The 17,164-nt window shown below is 39.7% G+C and overlaps 2 protein-coding genes across 5 annotated transcripts in view; one reads left to right on the forward strand and one right to left on the reverse strand.

Annotated features, from left to right (window-relative positions):
* The window catches only part of nkx2.2a (NK2 homeobox 2a), a 95,044-nt gene that overhangs the window by 30,208 nt on the left and 47,672 nt on the right, over positions 1-17,164 (reverse strand). The window lies entirely within an intron of this gene.
* pax1a (paired box 1a) lies at positions 6,687-11,245 on the forward strand. Its single transcript, XM_003446220.5, has 5 exons — positions 6,687-7,019; positions 7,658-8,287; positions 9,275-9,408; positions 9,878-10,091; positions 10,590-11,245. The coding sequence occupies exons 1-5, from the start codon at positions 7,016-7,018 to the stop codon at positions 10,691-10,693; spliced, it is 1,086 nt and encodes a 361-aa protein (XP_003446268.1). The 5' UTR covers positions 6,687-7,015; the 3' UTR covers positions 10,694-11,245.

Below are 17,164 nucleotides of genomic sequence, written 5' to 3' on the forward strand. Positions count from 1 at the left end.
ACAAAATAAAAAGGTGAAAAGCTAATCGTAAACATTACAGCAGTACTGTGGATTCAACATACAAGGTTAATGTCAGTTTCCACATGTGACCCAGTGTTTTTGACTCCCTGGGCTGATTTCCAAGTAGGGCAGGCATGAATCAGCAGCAGCCATGGATACAGTCTCAAGTGCTCCAAAAGTAATTAAGGCTCCTCCTTAATTGACAACAGATCCAGCCAAGCAAAGCCCCACTTGCAAACAAAAACCATACATGGGAGTACAAGGTGCATAAAACAATGCCTAGAAAAGTTTTATGGCAGAACAGACTGGACAGACTGAGCGTGAGTGTTAATGATGTAGTAACAAATCAAATGAGCGCTTTTGGAACTCTGTCAGAAAACAAATCCCATTAAAAAGATTTTTGCCATTTTTTATATTTGTCTATATTGTTTAAATAGCTGTTTGAATTTGGTTCCTGCAGGTGTTTTAGACCGTTTGAACAACTCTATCACCAAAAACAGAACAACAGCTCTACCCTGTTAACCCTGAGGGCATACGTGAGTGGACACAGCAGCATCAAACTGTACACCCAAGAGTTTCACTCCTTCAACAACCATCACTACTTTGCTTATGCACACAGAGGGAGCCCTTCACTCTGCTTTATTATCGTATAGCCGTGTGAGATGAAACATCAGAGTGAGACTGTGGTCTCTAATGACTCTGCACAATCTAAAGTCACACCAAATATTTCTGCCCCAAAAGGAAATACAGCTGAATGGTTTCCAAAGAGACAGAAACAGATGCACAAATAAACAACAGACTATATTATCGATCGGGGACGATCGTGGCTCAAGAGTTGGGAGTTCACTTTGTAATCGGAAGGTTGGCGGTTTGAGCCCCGGCTTGGACAGTTTCGGTCATTGTGTCCGGGCAAGACACTTCACCCGTTGCCTACTGGTGGTGGTCAGAGGGCCCGGTGGCGCCAGTGTCCGGCAGCCTCGCCTCTGTCAGTGCGCCCCAGGGTGGCTGTGGCTACAACGTAGCTTGCTGTCACCAGTGTGTGAATGGATGGATGTGTAAAGCGCTTTGGGGTCCTTAGGGACTAGTAAAGCACTATACAAATACAGGCCATTTATTATAGTTATGTATTGTCTGCACGCTATCATTTCTGGCATTAGTGTGATACACTAATACAAGAGGTCAAAGTTTGACCTCTTGATCTTTCTGTAAGTAATTTGAAGCCATATCTGGTCACATCTTCATTAGTTTGTTAGCAGATGCTTACCATGGATATGCTGTTGAGCAAAGTTATCTTTGACCAAGCAGATTGTCATCTTATGGCTTCTTTTTTAGAAGTAATGTGCTCTATCTTAATTAAAAACACCACAATAAACACAGGCACCTTTTCATATCCAGAGAAATTACTATTCTGCATTCAAATTATAGTCTTCCAGAAAACGCAGCTGCTACAACAAGGAAGTCGACGGCTTACAGTTTAATCTTACCTAAATATAAATTCTCCATTACGTATGAATGCCGCTGCGGCATCTAAAGAGGCTGTTCAGAAACACTGTCAGCATTTCTTTTTGCTTAAAGCGTCGCTTTCCATAAAGATCCATCTTTGCTTGACACTCGAGCCAAGACGATTTTAAGTTGCCAACACAAATCAAATATTAATGCTACATTGTCTCTGTTAGCTTAACAATTTTAACTTCTTTTAACTTAATAAGACAGAATAAATAAAAACAGATTTATTAGAGATAACTCCAGTAACTTGAGCTCTGTCCCAGTGTAATGAAGACCCAGGTATAGTTTTTATTTTGTGTCCTGTGCCGTACTGACTGCTACTGATGTTAAGTGGTGGGTCATATTAAAAAGGTAAAATGTTTACCTGTAGTGAAATTGAGTAAATAATTTTGTAAATAAACTTGCACTGAGAGCTCAGATGAGTCAGTTTGTAAAATATGTGATTTCTTTAATACTTTTACTAGTTTCTTTGTATTTTTAGTTGTTTCTTATAATTTCCAGTTTAATGAAGACCAAGTTTGTCCCTGACATGCAGCAGGGCTGTTAGGGGTTGGTATGAGTTACTGAGGACAAGCAGTGGCATGAAAACAAATTCAGCCCACCTATTTCAGAAGGAACTCTTTCCATAGGAAAATGACATACTTGTGGAGTAAGTAAGAAAAAGAAAATAGCTCGTTAAGACGTACTAATTGAAAAGTTTTGGTAGGCTTTATAGTCACTGAGATGTGTAAACTACAAGCAGAAAGCATCCATAGCTCATTTAATTCAAGCATAAATGCCATCAAATCAAGCTACAAATGCACCTCCCCATTGTAAACAGAATTAAAACATTTGACTTTCCCGGGCTTCCATCCAAAAACACTCACAATTAATGTGTAATCCTAAGACATCGCCCTCAATGTAACAATTAGAAGTACGTTCAGAATACACAGACACTTGAGACGTGTTTAGTGAAGGTCACGAGCAATTATCCAGCCTGGTAAAAGCTGGCATGTCTCACATGGCACTGCTGCACACCCTCATTAGGCGTCTTCTGCAGCTCAGAGTGGGTCTTGCGGCTATAAAAGAACTGAGCTTGCTGCCTTCCAAGCCTCCTTTTAGCAGAACTTCACCAGCAGGAGCACAAAGAAACTACACATCACCGCCTCTAGATCAGATAGGAATGGACAAACTTTATTTTGTAAAGGAGGGGGATACTTTACCAAGGAATCTGTGTGTTTCTTTACAGGTTGAGCTTCGTTGGCTTTCAACAGAAAAACATTGATTTCTCCCTTTTTCCTATAATGAGCAAAAAGGGCTTTTTGCCACACAGAACCTGTGAAAGGCTAAAAACATTCTTAATCACACGCAAGTGATATTTTGAAAAAGATGCAAATGTTGAGTTAAAACTTTTATGGAACCAGAACAAACAACAACAACATGCACAAATATGAACAAGATAAATTAATTAATTTAAAAAACAAAGGGTGCCTATTTATTTTTTCTGTTCAGGACTTTCTCTGACACTTTGCTTTAAACTTGCAGTCTTGTCTTCCTGGTGTGCTAAAAGCGAGCAGGCTGGACCCTGACTAATAATTTCCATATTTAGGGCTGAGATCACTAAACTCACAAACACTAAATCAAAACCGTAGACACACAAAAAAGCTCTTCAATAAAACAATATGGTTCACTCGGTTGTGGAAAGAAAATTGAAACCATGTCAAAAAATATAGCCCACAGATTTTGTTGAAATGGGAAAGGCAGGGGTGTCTATAGGTGGCGTGATAGGGGGTCCTGGCACCTGGTGAGAGATGAGAAAGTGGCACACTTTTTAGGGTAAATGTAAACATCACGTACTCATCACGTAAATGTGTTTGCATTTTTGTTCACTCTGAGAAGCCAGTAGTAGGCCTGGGTTGTGTTAGACTTGCACAGAGGCATTACTGTGCATGCACACAAAAATGCATGTAGGTATTCTTCATTAATTTCAGCTTTTCCCCCCATTTACAAAGGAGTACAATTGTACAACAGCTTCCGACAGATCACTAAATTCCAACGCACACACACGCAAACCATACTCCAACACTTTTAGGCCCCTTTAAGACAATGAAAAATAGAACTTTAAATTCACCTTAAAACTTTAAAGACAAAGCACACCCGAAGAAGCGAATCCTTTGATGCCACTTAAAACCAACATCAATATTTACCGACCGGGGTCGCTGCACCTTACGGGTGTCAGGTGTCAGTTGGATGAGTTAACTTGCGTTTGATCTAAAAGCGATTTGGAGGAAGAATGTACACCCTGGAGACCTTTGTACTTTCTTTTTGTTTCATTTTATTTTATATATGCTCGCAGGTAATCAAATATTAATGATAAATTATTTCACAGAGAAAAGTTAAATTTGAGAACATTTGCAATAATGCAATGAGGCCTGTTTAAACGAAAGGCAGGTCTAAATGAAATTAAGTTTTCTCACACCCAAGTCATCACGTACGGGTGGCATAAAAAGAGACTGAACAGAGGCTGACTTTTTTTTCAGCAGGATTTAATACAGGCTAATCGTTTTTAAATACATTTAATAATTTTCCCGTGGAAAGATATCTAATCTACGGATCTATTTTTTTTTTCTTCACAGTAAAAGCCTGCTTTAGACGCATTAATGCTGCACGTTGCAGTTTCGTCATACGCACTGCATGAACTAGAATGCAAATTAAGGTAAACACACACAGCTACTAAAAGCTGCTTTTTCACAGAATTTAATAACGTGAATTTTGTTGCTGTTCTTCAAATTATCCCCATTATCTGAAAATATCCACGCACCTGTCACGGTATTCACGGGCAAACTGCTCCTCAAAGTACGTTGAGTAAAAAATTCAGTTTGTGCTATCAAGAAAAATCCAGTAATCAATAGATCTAAAATTAAATATTGGATTTTAAACAGCACTTTTGGGGTTTATTTATTTATGTGGGCATGTATTTTATGAATACACATGATACAATGTGACTCCTGAAAAAAAAGTGGGGGCGGTTCAAGGTTGCTTTGTTTTGTCACACTTGACAAGGTCAGACGGTTCAACGTACACCTGACATGCGTGCAAAATGTAGACCTGCACCAGCTGCGGTCTAACACATTAACACAGGCTACAAATAATTCAAATAATTTTGTCAAGTCTCGTTTATTCCTGTAGTACAGCCAGACCCACCGACCTCGACCTAGAAGACTATTATCTAACTGACCCATCCTGGATTCACGCCGCAGAAAATCAGATTACTCCCGTGCGTATTTCTGACTTCAGTATCATTTTAACCATCTGAATTTGAGAAATGAGAAGCTCGCAAGCCAAGAAAGAAATTTCCAAGACTGGAAAATAAAGATATATATATCTCACAGAGACAAACGCTAGATAATTAAAAAAAAAAAAATGCAGTACAGTGGAGGCTGTGCATGTGATACAGCATTCATATTCCGGTATTCAAAGTTTTTTTTGTTTTTTTTTTACTTTTCAAAATGAACGTATTATTTATCAGTATTTCCAAATAAATACTGATGCACGTGATGCAATTATTCAGGAAACAAAATCCTGAAGCGCTGTTTAACGTCAGCCGAGGAGAAAAAAAACGCAAAAAAGTGTCATAAAGTCTGCGTAAATGTATCCAATAATAAAGCTGACTCATCAGTGTAGCAATTTAAAAAATGCAAATGTAAGGTTTTAATCGATGCCGCTTATTTGGATATTTTGTTTCCATGCAACATTCAGAAACTGATTTTTAAAAAGTGCCCAACTCAAAGACGGAGGCAGAGGCGGTGTGCTGAGGGAACCGGTGCAGTTCCTACACTGTCCAGATGAGGGGAGTCCTGCCAGCCGGGCACTGGCGGAGAAAGGACAATAATAATAATAATAATAATAATAATAATAATAATAATAATGATAATGATAATAATAATAAAAACAATTTTTAAATATAATTTATACTCAACAACGAACACAACTGATGCTTCCTCATGTTTGTCCAGTATCACCGCTCTGCAACCTGCAAATGCAGAAATGCAGCATGTGGACTTGTGATATCTGGTCGCTTGGTCTCCAGACAAAGTCCACAGTAAAACCAAACGTGTCCGTGGCAGGTATCAAGCTTTCAGGCGATCTTCTCCAGCCCCCTGACTCTATTCCTCTGACCTAACGTGATGCTTTCCATGTGTCCTGCTTCCAGCCTTGGATGGTGAAATAGTCAGGAGACAGAGAGGAGAGGGGTTGGGCCGGTTATGTGCGTTCGTGCGTGCGTGCGTGCTTGTGTGTGAGGATTGGTGGGGGGGACACTGCACCTTGTTACCATTGGGTCGACTGTTAAGTTTTACAAGTAACATTTTGCGAGCTTATAAACGATACCTTCTAAACCTGCACAGGAAACTCCGAAAACATGCTGTGATAATGTATGTCTGTGGAATCCAGTCGATAAGCCATAGTCTGGGATCTACAGAGGTATCGATTACATGAGGCCCTTCCCATGTTTGATGCCTTAACACTGGCTTATAAAAAGACTCGGGCTGGAAGTGTGCAAGTTTCCTCCCGCCGTGGTGTCTAAAGGAGTCGGTTCTGCAGGATAATGCCTTTAAATACTCCAGAGCTGCTCAGTCAGCCTATTTATTATATACCATATAAAGAAAAAAAATATTTGTTGGCGTAAGTAAGCAAAACTGTTTTATCCCAAAAGTTAGAAATGAAGTCTCTACAAACTGTAAAAGTGTCAAATCTGATCTTCTAAAAGAATAATTTGAGATTTTGGGGTTCATTTAAAAAAAAAACAAAAAAAAACAAAACACATTCCCTGTTATAAACACGCGTCACTGGTTTCATGCATTCAAATTTGATGCAGTTTCAGTTAAATGAATACAATTACACTGTAACGTTCAAGAGAGTAAAATACATTTATTAAAACTGAAGTACGTGCGTTATCGATATTAATACATGCCTTAAAAATGGCTCTACTTCATTTTAGACCTGAAATTACTTGCAACGAGTTCAGCAAGGTTACACCTCTACTGTCATCCCGCTTATTACATCTCCCATATTACAAGTCCTTACCAGAAACGGTGGATGAAATGTTTCCCTGTCTCCACTTCCCTGTATGCAAAACCGTCAGGAGGCTGCGCAGCTCTAAACCGGATGGGGTTTGTATTGGCTGAGAGCATTTCCAGCGCAGGACGACCAATGAAACCAAAGCAGAGGCTCGGCGTATAACAGCGAGGCTTGAAGGACGCTCCAAATTAATTCCAGCAGGCTCCGGACTCCCCGGGATAACTCTAAATTGCATATATCGGATGAAGATCACTTTGGCGCTATTGTACCTTGCAGGCACTTGCTTCCAAAAAGAAGCGGGCACGCTGCTTTCGGAGGATTTTAAAAAGGTCTACGTTTTCTCTTCTGGGGCTCATTCCTCCCGTTCCCTTTCGTTCTCTGACTTCGCTCGGCGCATTCAGCCATTTGAAAGGACACCTTTATTTCCAAGCATCTCGAAACATATAGGCAAATGGGTAAGCCCTTACCGTCTGCATGCTTCATTGACATGGAGCTTATAGAAGCGTATCCAAACTCAGCAGGCCTGCGTAAAAAGAGAATTAAGCAACTTTTTCCCCCTTCTCCAAGTTCAGATAATGTGCAAATGAAAAAAAAAAACATTTTGGAGAACAAGTTTATTCCTTGGAGGATTTTTTCCAGCACTGCTGAGCAGGAATGACAGCCTGTTTAAAGCTTTAAATCGTAAACTTAACCACAGAACCAATTATCCAGCGAGAAGCGTTTCTTTGAAGCGCTCACTTGTTTGTATTCTTCGAGCTCGCCATCTTTTATGTTTTTGTTGTGTGTGCAGGGGTATTGGAGGCTAATCCCAGCCAAACACTTTATATACTTTGTATAGTTGCAAAGTAAAGGCTAACCAGCCACCAACTTTATGACCTCGGTTTATGACGTGAATTATAACTGAACTGCATCAAAGGGTCTCAGCTGAGCATTTTAAAATGCGTTTGCCTCTCACTTTTTTTTTTTGCTTAATTGAATATGTGTCAGAATAAATGCAATGACAAAACACGCTGTAATATTTTCTTTGATCATATCAGTGGACTCACCTCAAAGAGTGACAACACGTAACTCGTATCTTTCTCTTTTCCTGCAGAGCAAACCTATGGAGAGGTGAACCAACTAGGCGGTGTGTTCGTCAACGGCCGACCCCTACCTAACGCCATACGGTTAAGAATTGTAGAGCTGGCTCAGCTCGGGATTAGACCCTGTGATATAAGCAGGCAACTCCGAGTTTCCCACGGCTGCGTGAGCAAGATTTTAGCGAGGTACAACGAGACTGGCTCCATACTACCCGGTGCCATCGGTGGAAGCAAACCCCGGGTCACGACGCCGAACGTGGTGAAAAACATCAGGGAATACAAACAAAATGACCCCGGGATCTTTGCCTGGGAGATCCGGGACAGGCTTTTGGCTGATGGTGTTTGTGACAAGTACAATGTCCCGTCGGTTAGCTCGATCAGCAGGATTTTACGTAACAAGATTGGAAATCTCTCCCAGCCTAACCAGTATGAAAGCACCAAGCAAGCCTCCGCGCAGGCCGGCCTCCCCTACAACCACATATACCCTTATTCCTACCCCAACACTATGTCACCCACTAGCACTAAAATGGGCAGCCCTCCTGGAGTACCAGTGACGGCTGGACATGTGAGCATTTCCAGGGCCTGGCCTTCTGCACACACCGTCAGTAACATCCTCGGAATACGAGCCTTCATGGATCCTACAGGTGAGGAAAATGACACTTTATAATCCTTAAAATCCCAGGCTTCAAAATGCACGACACTTTATCTCTCACAAATAAGAGCTTAATAAACTTGAACAGCTGGTTATTGTGCAATTCCACACGACTAGTTTCCATACCTCTGCGTACAAGCAGCAATGGCAACAGACGGGACAATGTGCCCATTAAAATGTGCACAGGCCTCTATTTCACCATTCAGCCAGAACGTAGTAAGGCCACGCTCAATAGGCCTTTTCATGGGATGATGCATTTACAAACACCTTGCCCACCTGCTACATCCAACCTAATAATTCATGCACTCATATTTTTTTCTCTGCCTTGCTGGTGTTTTACTCATTTACATCTACTGTTCGGTCTTGCAGCTACGGTTGTGTTCCAACTTAATTTATTCAAAACATATGTAGAACTAAAAAATATATATATATAATAATATATTTATTTAAAAATATGTTTTCTCGATCAAATTCCTCAAAACCACCTTATGCAATAATATTTTCTCTGTCTTTCAAACGTATAAAAAATAACATGTAGGACTTTATTATGTAATAAAACCTAAAAAAATCAAATCATTAAAATGGAGAGAAATATTTATAATGACCTGTTGTTGCTGCCTTCTAACCGAACAGCTTTTTTCTGTTTATTTTTTAAGACTATTTTATTTATTTATTTATTCATTCATTACTTGTTATTAAGTTGCGCGCTGGAGCAATTATAATTATTATTGTATTAATTATTTTATTTATCCTGTCTTAAACTATTTTTCAATATTGAAAATTAAATCTGTTTGATACTCAAGAAAAGTTAGTGAGGAAATTGTTTACTTGTCTTCTACTTTTATAATTATGACGTTAAATGGAACTGCTGTCATTTTCCTTTCTTTACCTTTCCTTTGTTTTCTCTTTTCATTTTCTGAAACCTAAAAAATTTTAATTTTTACACACTTTTAACGTAAAGTTACTGTCTCCAAATCAGCAATTGCTGGGACAGAGGGATACCCACCAAAAATGGAGGAGTGGGGTAGTGTCAACAGAGCAGCTTTCCCAGCCGCGCACACAGTCAACGGGATTGACAAGTCAGCCATTGACGCCGACATAAAATATCCTCAGGTAAAAAACTGTGGGTACACTGCACGGCCTGTGACCTTCCTACACCCAAACTGCACACGTATGCACACCTTGCATTACTTTAATTTATTTTTTGTAAAAGAAACAGTCCAAAGTGCTTTATGCCAAATGCTCTTGCTACAAAGGCCTGTGGCAAAACTGTAAAAAGGGCTCATCCAGAGTTCTTTTTGCGTTCAGGCGGGATTTTATTGGGTAAACGAGTCTTTTGAGTTTTGAAGTGGATGGTAGATGGAGGAAATCTAGTAGCGCGTATATATTCTAATTTAGCGTATTCATGGTAAATTAAATTATAGTGAAACACATGTATTCGAAACCACTCAAAAACCAAGCACCGTTTCTCAGAACCACTGCCGAAGGCCACATGCCGCTGTCACACAGCCTGCAATTAGAAGTTCTGTCAATTTTGTGTGTTTGTGCTTATTTTCCGCATGTCTTATCTGCTTGTCCACAGCCTTCCTCGACATTGTCTAGTTATGTACCGGCGTGTGCTTACTCCCCAACCAATCAGTACGGGGTGTACAGTGGGCCAGCAGGCGGATACGTGGCCCCGGGCCACCACCACTGGCAGACGCAAAGCCCGGCTCTGTCTCACCCAAGCAGCGGGATGAGCATGCACGCAGGAGAAATCCACTCCCCGATGACCTTTAAACACCAGGCCCGAGAAGGTACAGGACAGGCAGGCATATTATGATTATTATTATTATTATTATTATTATTATTATTATTACTTCTTTTAGTTTTTTTTTTAATTAAATGTTGTTGTTGGGTTTTTGTTTTATTTTTTACTTTTTGAAATGTATTCAGCTGGTGGCCAGGCGGTTCTGTCCCTGCCTTTCTCTTGTCACGCACCCACACTTTGCAATAAGCAATGACCGTAACGGATGTAAACACGTGCCCAATCCCAGAGAAAGTCTAACTGTATGACAATGATCAAATATTGACCTTTCAGACTTGGACAACTTCACGCCAGCCAAGATGCCCGAGACCATTTTAGCCATTGGAAACTTACTTTTTAAGGAAATACGTCTGAAAATGTTCCTAGTTTGAGGAAAGCAAGTCGATTTTAAACATAAGTAAAACAGTTCTCTTTAGACCCATTCTACAGAAGCAAATAATCACCTGATGGGAATTTGCACACTGTATATTTCTTCTGTTTTTTGCAGGAGACAGAAAACCACCCAGTCCCCTGAGCAAGCCGCAGCAGCAGCAGCAACATGAAGACTTGAACAGTGTGCATGGACTCAGTCTCCCTACCTCATCATCATAACCGGGAATTATAACACCTTAGTCACCACAACCATTTAAATGAACTCATTTCAACAACTGCGACAGTAAGTCTGAACACTAACGGCTTGTTTGCAGCTGACGGTCAAACACGGGCCAGATCACGTGCATTATGAGTGCAGTATAGCTTTACCGGTCTCTGCGGCCATATGAATGTAAGCTTGCATGGATGTATCGGTGTTTCCCCGCACTGGCTGATAGTTTTCTTTGTTTTTCCATTTGAAACCCTTCATGTTGCTGGACAGTATATTCTCCAAATCAGATTGCAGGATTAAAAAAAAAAAATAATCAAAAAACATTGTGTAAGTCTCCTCTGCCATCGATGTTTTATTCCTAAAACCAGAGCTAGTCTGTAATCCGCCATTTTTTATCATTATCTTATCTTGAATTTGTGGCCATGACTCTACAGTGACTCAACGATGTGAACAAATTATATAAATTGTCTAAATGTAAAATATTTGCCAAAGCTTTAATTATATATTTTTATAATTTCATTGTAAATATTCAAAAAATAAAGCCTTTTTCTTAAATGCCACATGTTGTTGCCCTGATATCATTTCACTTTTGATCAAAGAGAGGACACCAGCTGGTTCAGGCCTAATTTATGGGACTAGGTGATGAGTTTATGATTTGGAAATCAGATGAAGAAGCGGAAGTAAAGTTTTCTTTTAATTCAGCCCGTGACAGGGCCATGGTCGGCTCACCCCAGTTCGTGCCAGTTTTTTGATCATTATGCTTTTGATTACCAGAAATTTAACGTACCATTACGACCCTGAAATCTAACTTTGGCTATATTGGTGATAACACAGGCCTTTAAGATATTGCCAGATATTACTGTTGTCCGTTTTCCAGGCGGCGGTGAAATAAAAGGCTGTGAAATCGTCGTTTGGCCTTTTGTGAGGCTTTCAATGACCTGGAACCCGTTTGAATCGATGACAAAGAGATTAAGTTTGAGCCTGCCTTTTATGAGAAAATTTTTTGATTGGAATTATACTCTTTATATTGGTAGAATGATTAGTACTACTACTTACCGGGAAAGGTAATTACTGTGTTTACACAGGCATAACCTGCCTACACTTCCAAAGAGCTCTCAACTGGCTGGGCGCCTCGGCTGATGCTATCGGGCCTGTAATTGATACCGTGATAAAAATCTGAGGGCTGATCATACACGTTAATGAACGGTGTGTGCAGGAGAGCAGCTGACAGTCCAATCCACCCACATGCCGCCTGTGGGATCTGTTGTCCCGCATAGAAATTACGAGAATTTTCCCATACAGGCCTATAGGCTCTGCCCGCTCTCTCTGTGTAAACTGTTTATTCCTGTGACCTGTTTGGCTGTACTGTACCAGCCCTAACGAAAAGACGTCTCACAGCTTAATAGACTTCACTGTGCGCCACTGAAGGTTTTTGTGACCACGTTTGTCATGTATGATTTCACTTATATGCTTGGCCTCTATGTGTGGGGGTCAATCGACCCTATTTATGGCGCGTTTCAACAAATCCAGCCCACTGCTATGTGAGGCAGGGTCTTACATGTTATCATGGTACTTATCGTTGTGTATGAATGCACTAGTTTGTCTCAATGCAAAACGTCTAACTGTACTTTGGGTCAGAAATAAATATTTTCGTTAATATTTTCACACTTTTGCATATTTCACCAGTAAAAGTGGATTAACACTGTGTTTGTATTTATTTGCTTACTTGTTTGTTTTTACTTTCATTTAATTAATTAATTAATTTAATTTAATCCAAAATGTTAAAAAAAAAATCCCCCCAATTTTTTTCTGGGCAACCAATATTTTAAAAATTAAAATTCTTTTAAATGTTAAATTTATACATACTTGTAATATAAAATAAATCAACAAATAAATAAATTTCATTAAAAAAACGAATTTGAATTTGCTTTGTTGTTCCTGTGTAAAACCTGCATCACTTCCAGTGGAACTGATGCAGGATGTGTGGTCAGGGGAAATGTGAGCACTGCTGTTGTTTCGGTGACAGACCCAGTTTAGTTTGGCTGAGTAACAATGAGCATTTCTGTGGTTTTTAACAGCACATCCAGCTAGAATGAGTTGTCATATAGTCTAAATGTGTTTCTTCCCCCTTTTTGACATCAGCATGCCTTAAAACTTAATAACTGTGGCTTTGTCGTTCCCAGTGCTCCGAGCTGTTAACTTTTCAGGTCGGTCAGTAATGACTTGACAATGTTTTGACTGAGCTGAGGTGACAGTCACCTTTTGGGATTATTGATTGTATCTGTTTATTCTAAAGTGATAAAACTGAACAAAATCAGCCACATTAACTCAAAGTGTGTTGACTGGAGGGAGGATCAGTTCAATACTTATCATGAATTTCAATAAGTATAGCTTTTTGTTATTCATATCGAGTTATGATTTCTTTTATTCTAATATTGTTGTTGTAAGGTTCGAGGGCATTAATGCATAACTGGAATGCAGCTCGATTGCCATAGTGGTGTTGCTGATTTTTGCTGGGTACAGTGTATGCAGCTTGATCCTGTTGTGGGCTTTCAAAACGGTTTCTGAATCACATCAATCTCAAAATCAAGCGTAGACACAGCAGTTGTCCCTGCCACTGTCTGCCGGCCTTTACAAAAGCAGTTAAATATTAAATGTCTGGTAATGATCGACTGTAAAAGGCCAGGATTTCTTAATACAAAGCACTTTAATGTCGTTTACTGGCTGGTTTTGGTATACATGCTGGAATCTGGGTGTCATAAGCTCTATTTTGCAGCTGTTGATTCTTTTCCCCTTTTGCAGCAAAATCCCAAGTGACTCAGTATATCCAAACATTAAGATGGCCTTTGAGTACACACGCTCCCTGACTGGAGTCGTTCATGTTTTCCCGGATACCACTTGGGGTTCGCAAAATACTCCTTCATGGTGGTGGGGTTACTTCCTGCGGGACCTATGGTCATCAATCAGGCCAGCAAGTGATACCCCCCACTGCGTCTTCAGCAGACCCTCTGTGCTCGAAGGGCAGCAGGTGGGCTAGTTTCAGATGTTGTTTCTTATTGTAAAGAAACAACAGTCAAAAAGAATGTGTATTTTTTAAAGATTTACAGTCTGATCTATCTGCAGATGACTGTAATTGCCTCGGGTCAGATGAATCCAGTAGCTGCATACAGAAATTCCTACTTGCATTAGTTCTATTTGAACTGTAATGTGAAATGATACCCATGAGCATTTATTTATTTATTTTCAAAAACTTAGATTCCTCGCTTTAAATTGATAAATGCATTTGCCACGTAATGTGATACACTTTAAAATGCAAGTAATACCACAAAAGTATGCAGATGCCCAGGCTTTAATACTTCTGGGCACTGAGCTTGTTGGTCTTAAGGGTCTTACCTCTAAAACTTAGACTTGAAAGGATTCTCAAATACCAAAAACTCAAACAGATACTTGGAGAAATGGATAGGAACTTGGCCTCCTTGAGCCTAATGGATATGATATTAAAGTCCTATTAATAATCCAAGCAGAAATGAAACGGTGACAGAGGTTCCTTAAAAAGCTAGAACAGGCGCTGCTGTCTTCAACTGTAACAATCCATCAGTGTCTGCCATGTGTACAGGAGGGAGGGAGGGTTCTTCAGAGACCAAAGTTCAGTTTATGAATTTGACACTTTGCTTGGTTTGAGGCATTTTACATTGTGTCCTCTTTTCGCTTTAAGGGGGGAAAACTACCCTAAGCTCGCCAGGAGTCACTCACTCATTCACTCACTCACTCATTCACTCACTCACTCCGCTGCCTTTGCACGAGTCAAAGTCAACAAGAGAGCATCTCAGGACAGGCGACATGGCAGGTCTTGGAAAAAGCAAAGAAAGATACACGAGAAACCTTTTAGAAAGAGAGTGGCAAGTTGGCAAAGTCTCAGTTTTAGAAAGGAGGCCAGTGTCAGCACTTCTAGTCATGTCTGAAATTTCAAATGAATTGCCTTGCCGTGGAAACATGGTGCATGCAAGCATGTACAATGCTGGAACATGTGCGTATCCTCCTCCTTGACGAGCAGAACACTATTTTTTGACAGGCGTGTGAGAAACGCTCATGAATTAAAACTGTCATAGCCGCCAGCGTGATGTTAATATTTTCTTGAAAGAATTAGACTAAATTAGATCGGACATGTAGAAAAGGGGGGGGGGGGGGGGGGCGTTGTAGCGTAAGTTATACATGCACATCCTTCATAACACATCCAAAAGTTATCAATATTCTAAATATTATTATTAGATTAATTTAGAATTAAACCATTTTTCACCAAGAATGTAAAGATCAAAGCAACGGGTCTGTAAAAATTCTTGTATCATTCTTGTAATGCAGTCACTGGCTTTTTTTCCCCCTGACTGTCCACAGGATTTCCAAGCAGGCAGAGTTACAGCTCTGTAGTCTAGGGGATGATAAATGTCTCCCTCCCATGTTCTTACTTGCTCTGCCAGCTCACCACATCAACCAGATGCTCTAAAAGTAAAAGGGACAGAGACATGATGATGACATTTGGCTTTCTAAATGAAAACGTATCATTTCACTTTTTCTCTCAGGAGACTCCGCCGCTGTTTTTTTCTGCCTTTGAGGATACAGCAATACAGCAATAAAGAGAATAACCACAGGATCACATCAAATTGCAGAGGCCAGATTTGATTATTATACACAGATGACTAAAAGACCATGAAATTATGTTTGCAAACACAATTAAAATGCACTCTTTGAAAACAATGCCATGAAAGCAGACCTATTTTTTTTAAACTAGAAGAATGCTTGTAATTTGTCATAATTTGTGCATATTGTCTGTAAATATCAGTGCCTATAGCAAAATCCACTCCTTTAGTGGAAAGTCATAACACAGACCTTCCTGGAAATTTGTCAGCAGTTTCGCATGTCTATTTTAGTCTAGATCTTGGCAAAGAGAAGGACAGTCATGAGAAGAAGAGAATCCTCTCTAATTTGTGGAAACTATAGAATTAATGTTCTACCAGAACGCTCATCTGTGACTTATTTAAAGTGTGCTGAAACATATACCACGCCACACACATGCAAAATGCTACCACCAAATAAAATAGTTAATTTTTGGCTCAAATTCTTATTAGGTGATAATAAGATGATGACTCTTCTCCCCAAAAATGCAAGTGGTAAACCACAGTACTGTCTGTTGGTTTGAGGAGGAAAATCCTGCATGAAACTCAGCTGGATCCTTAAAACGGGTGAATGGGCGTTATTGTGTTTGGAGAGAAGATTCAAAAGCTGCGTTATTACTGTACGCTGTATGTGATTCAAGGAATTCTTACAGAATATGGCTTTTTCCTGACTTTTTAAATAATAAAAGATTTGCTACTGTCAACAATTTAAAAAAAGAAGAAGAACAAAAAGCTTAGATCTATCAGTGTGTGACTTCCTGACCCTCTCCATGGCTCTTGTCCCCAAGTTCATTCATTCCAGCCGAATACAGAACTCTTTCAAATGAATTCAAACTGTCTTGTGCTGTGTCTTTAAGCAAATGCTATTCCAAAAAGGACCGGGGACTATTTTCAGCTGCAAATGAATACATGCTTTTTGCCCTGGTGGTTATGTCAGTAGTATATGAGGAATCAAAATAAACTACACAGGGCACGTTCCTAGTTAAAGAAATGTGCAAACCAGTTCGACATTGACTTTTTTATATATAGCATCAGAATCACAAGGCCATTTTCATTTTTTGTCACGAGAGTGTAAAGATATCAGATTTTCATTTGTCACGGTCATAAAACGATATTATTTATGTCATCGAATTGGCATTATTTAGATGACGCAAGTATTTTATGTGAATATATGATTATGGAGACACCAGACGATAACACAAGGAAAAAGACAGAAAGCACCAGGGTTATCAATCGGAATAAAAACCTCTCCAACTACATTAGGGCATCAGTGTAGTCTAGGTACGTCAAGTTCCTCTTTTATTTTTACCGTAAAATGGCAGCTGTATATGTTCCCCATGAAGATCAGGATTCTGGTTACAGTTCACTTCTTCACTTTCGAGGTCAAAAAGTCAAATCATAGTTTGTTTGCAGGACATTTGACTTCATGCAGACGTAAAAGCACACCAACTATTTTATTTAAAAGGCGATAAAAGAGAAAGGACTCTCAGTCTATCAGATTAGGCCTAAATAAACTAATAATAAAATATTTTTACAATTAGTGAACGAATGACACTCGTACTTTATGAAATTTGCTCTTTGATATCACTCTGGGATTGTTTTTTTTGTCACCCACCTGCCTTCTCTTCCTGTATGTCTGTCCTACAGCACATGCTGATCACCCCATTATTCATGAGATAACAGGAAGTTGTAAGTGCAGCTCTGAATCATGCAGAACCTGTTGTTCTGCTGAATGCTGCACATGTGCCGTAGGACCAGGAACGAATGCTGTCATCACATCGTGAGTTCACGAGATAATGCAACCAAAGG

This window comes from Oreochromis niloticus, linkage group LG19 (assembly GCF_001858045.2).
Source record: "Oreochromis niloticus isolate F11D_XX linkage group LG19, O_niloticus_UMD_NMBU, whole genome shotgun sequence".
In the NCBI taxonomy this organism is placed as follows: Eukaryota; Metazoa; Chordata; class Actinopteri; order Cichliformes; family Cichlidae; genus Oreochromis; species Oreochromis niloticus.

Bases quoted from the DNA above. Each gene is read 5' to 3' on its own strand.
- pax1a (XM_003446220.5), top strand. The intron at 8,288-9,274 runs GTGAGGAAAATG...TCTCCAAATCAG, and splicing joins AGCCTTCATGGATCCTACAG to CAATTGCTGGGACAGAGGGA. The intron at 10,092-10,589 runs GTACAGGACAGG...TGTTTTTTGCAG, and splicing joins TAAACACCAGGCCCGAGAAG to GAGACAGAAAACCACCCAGT.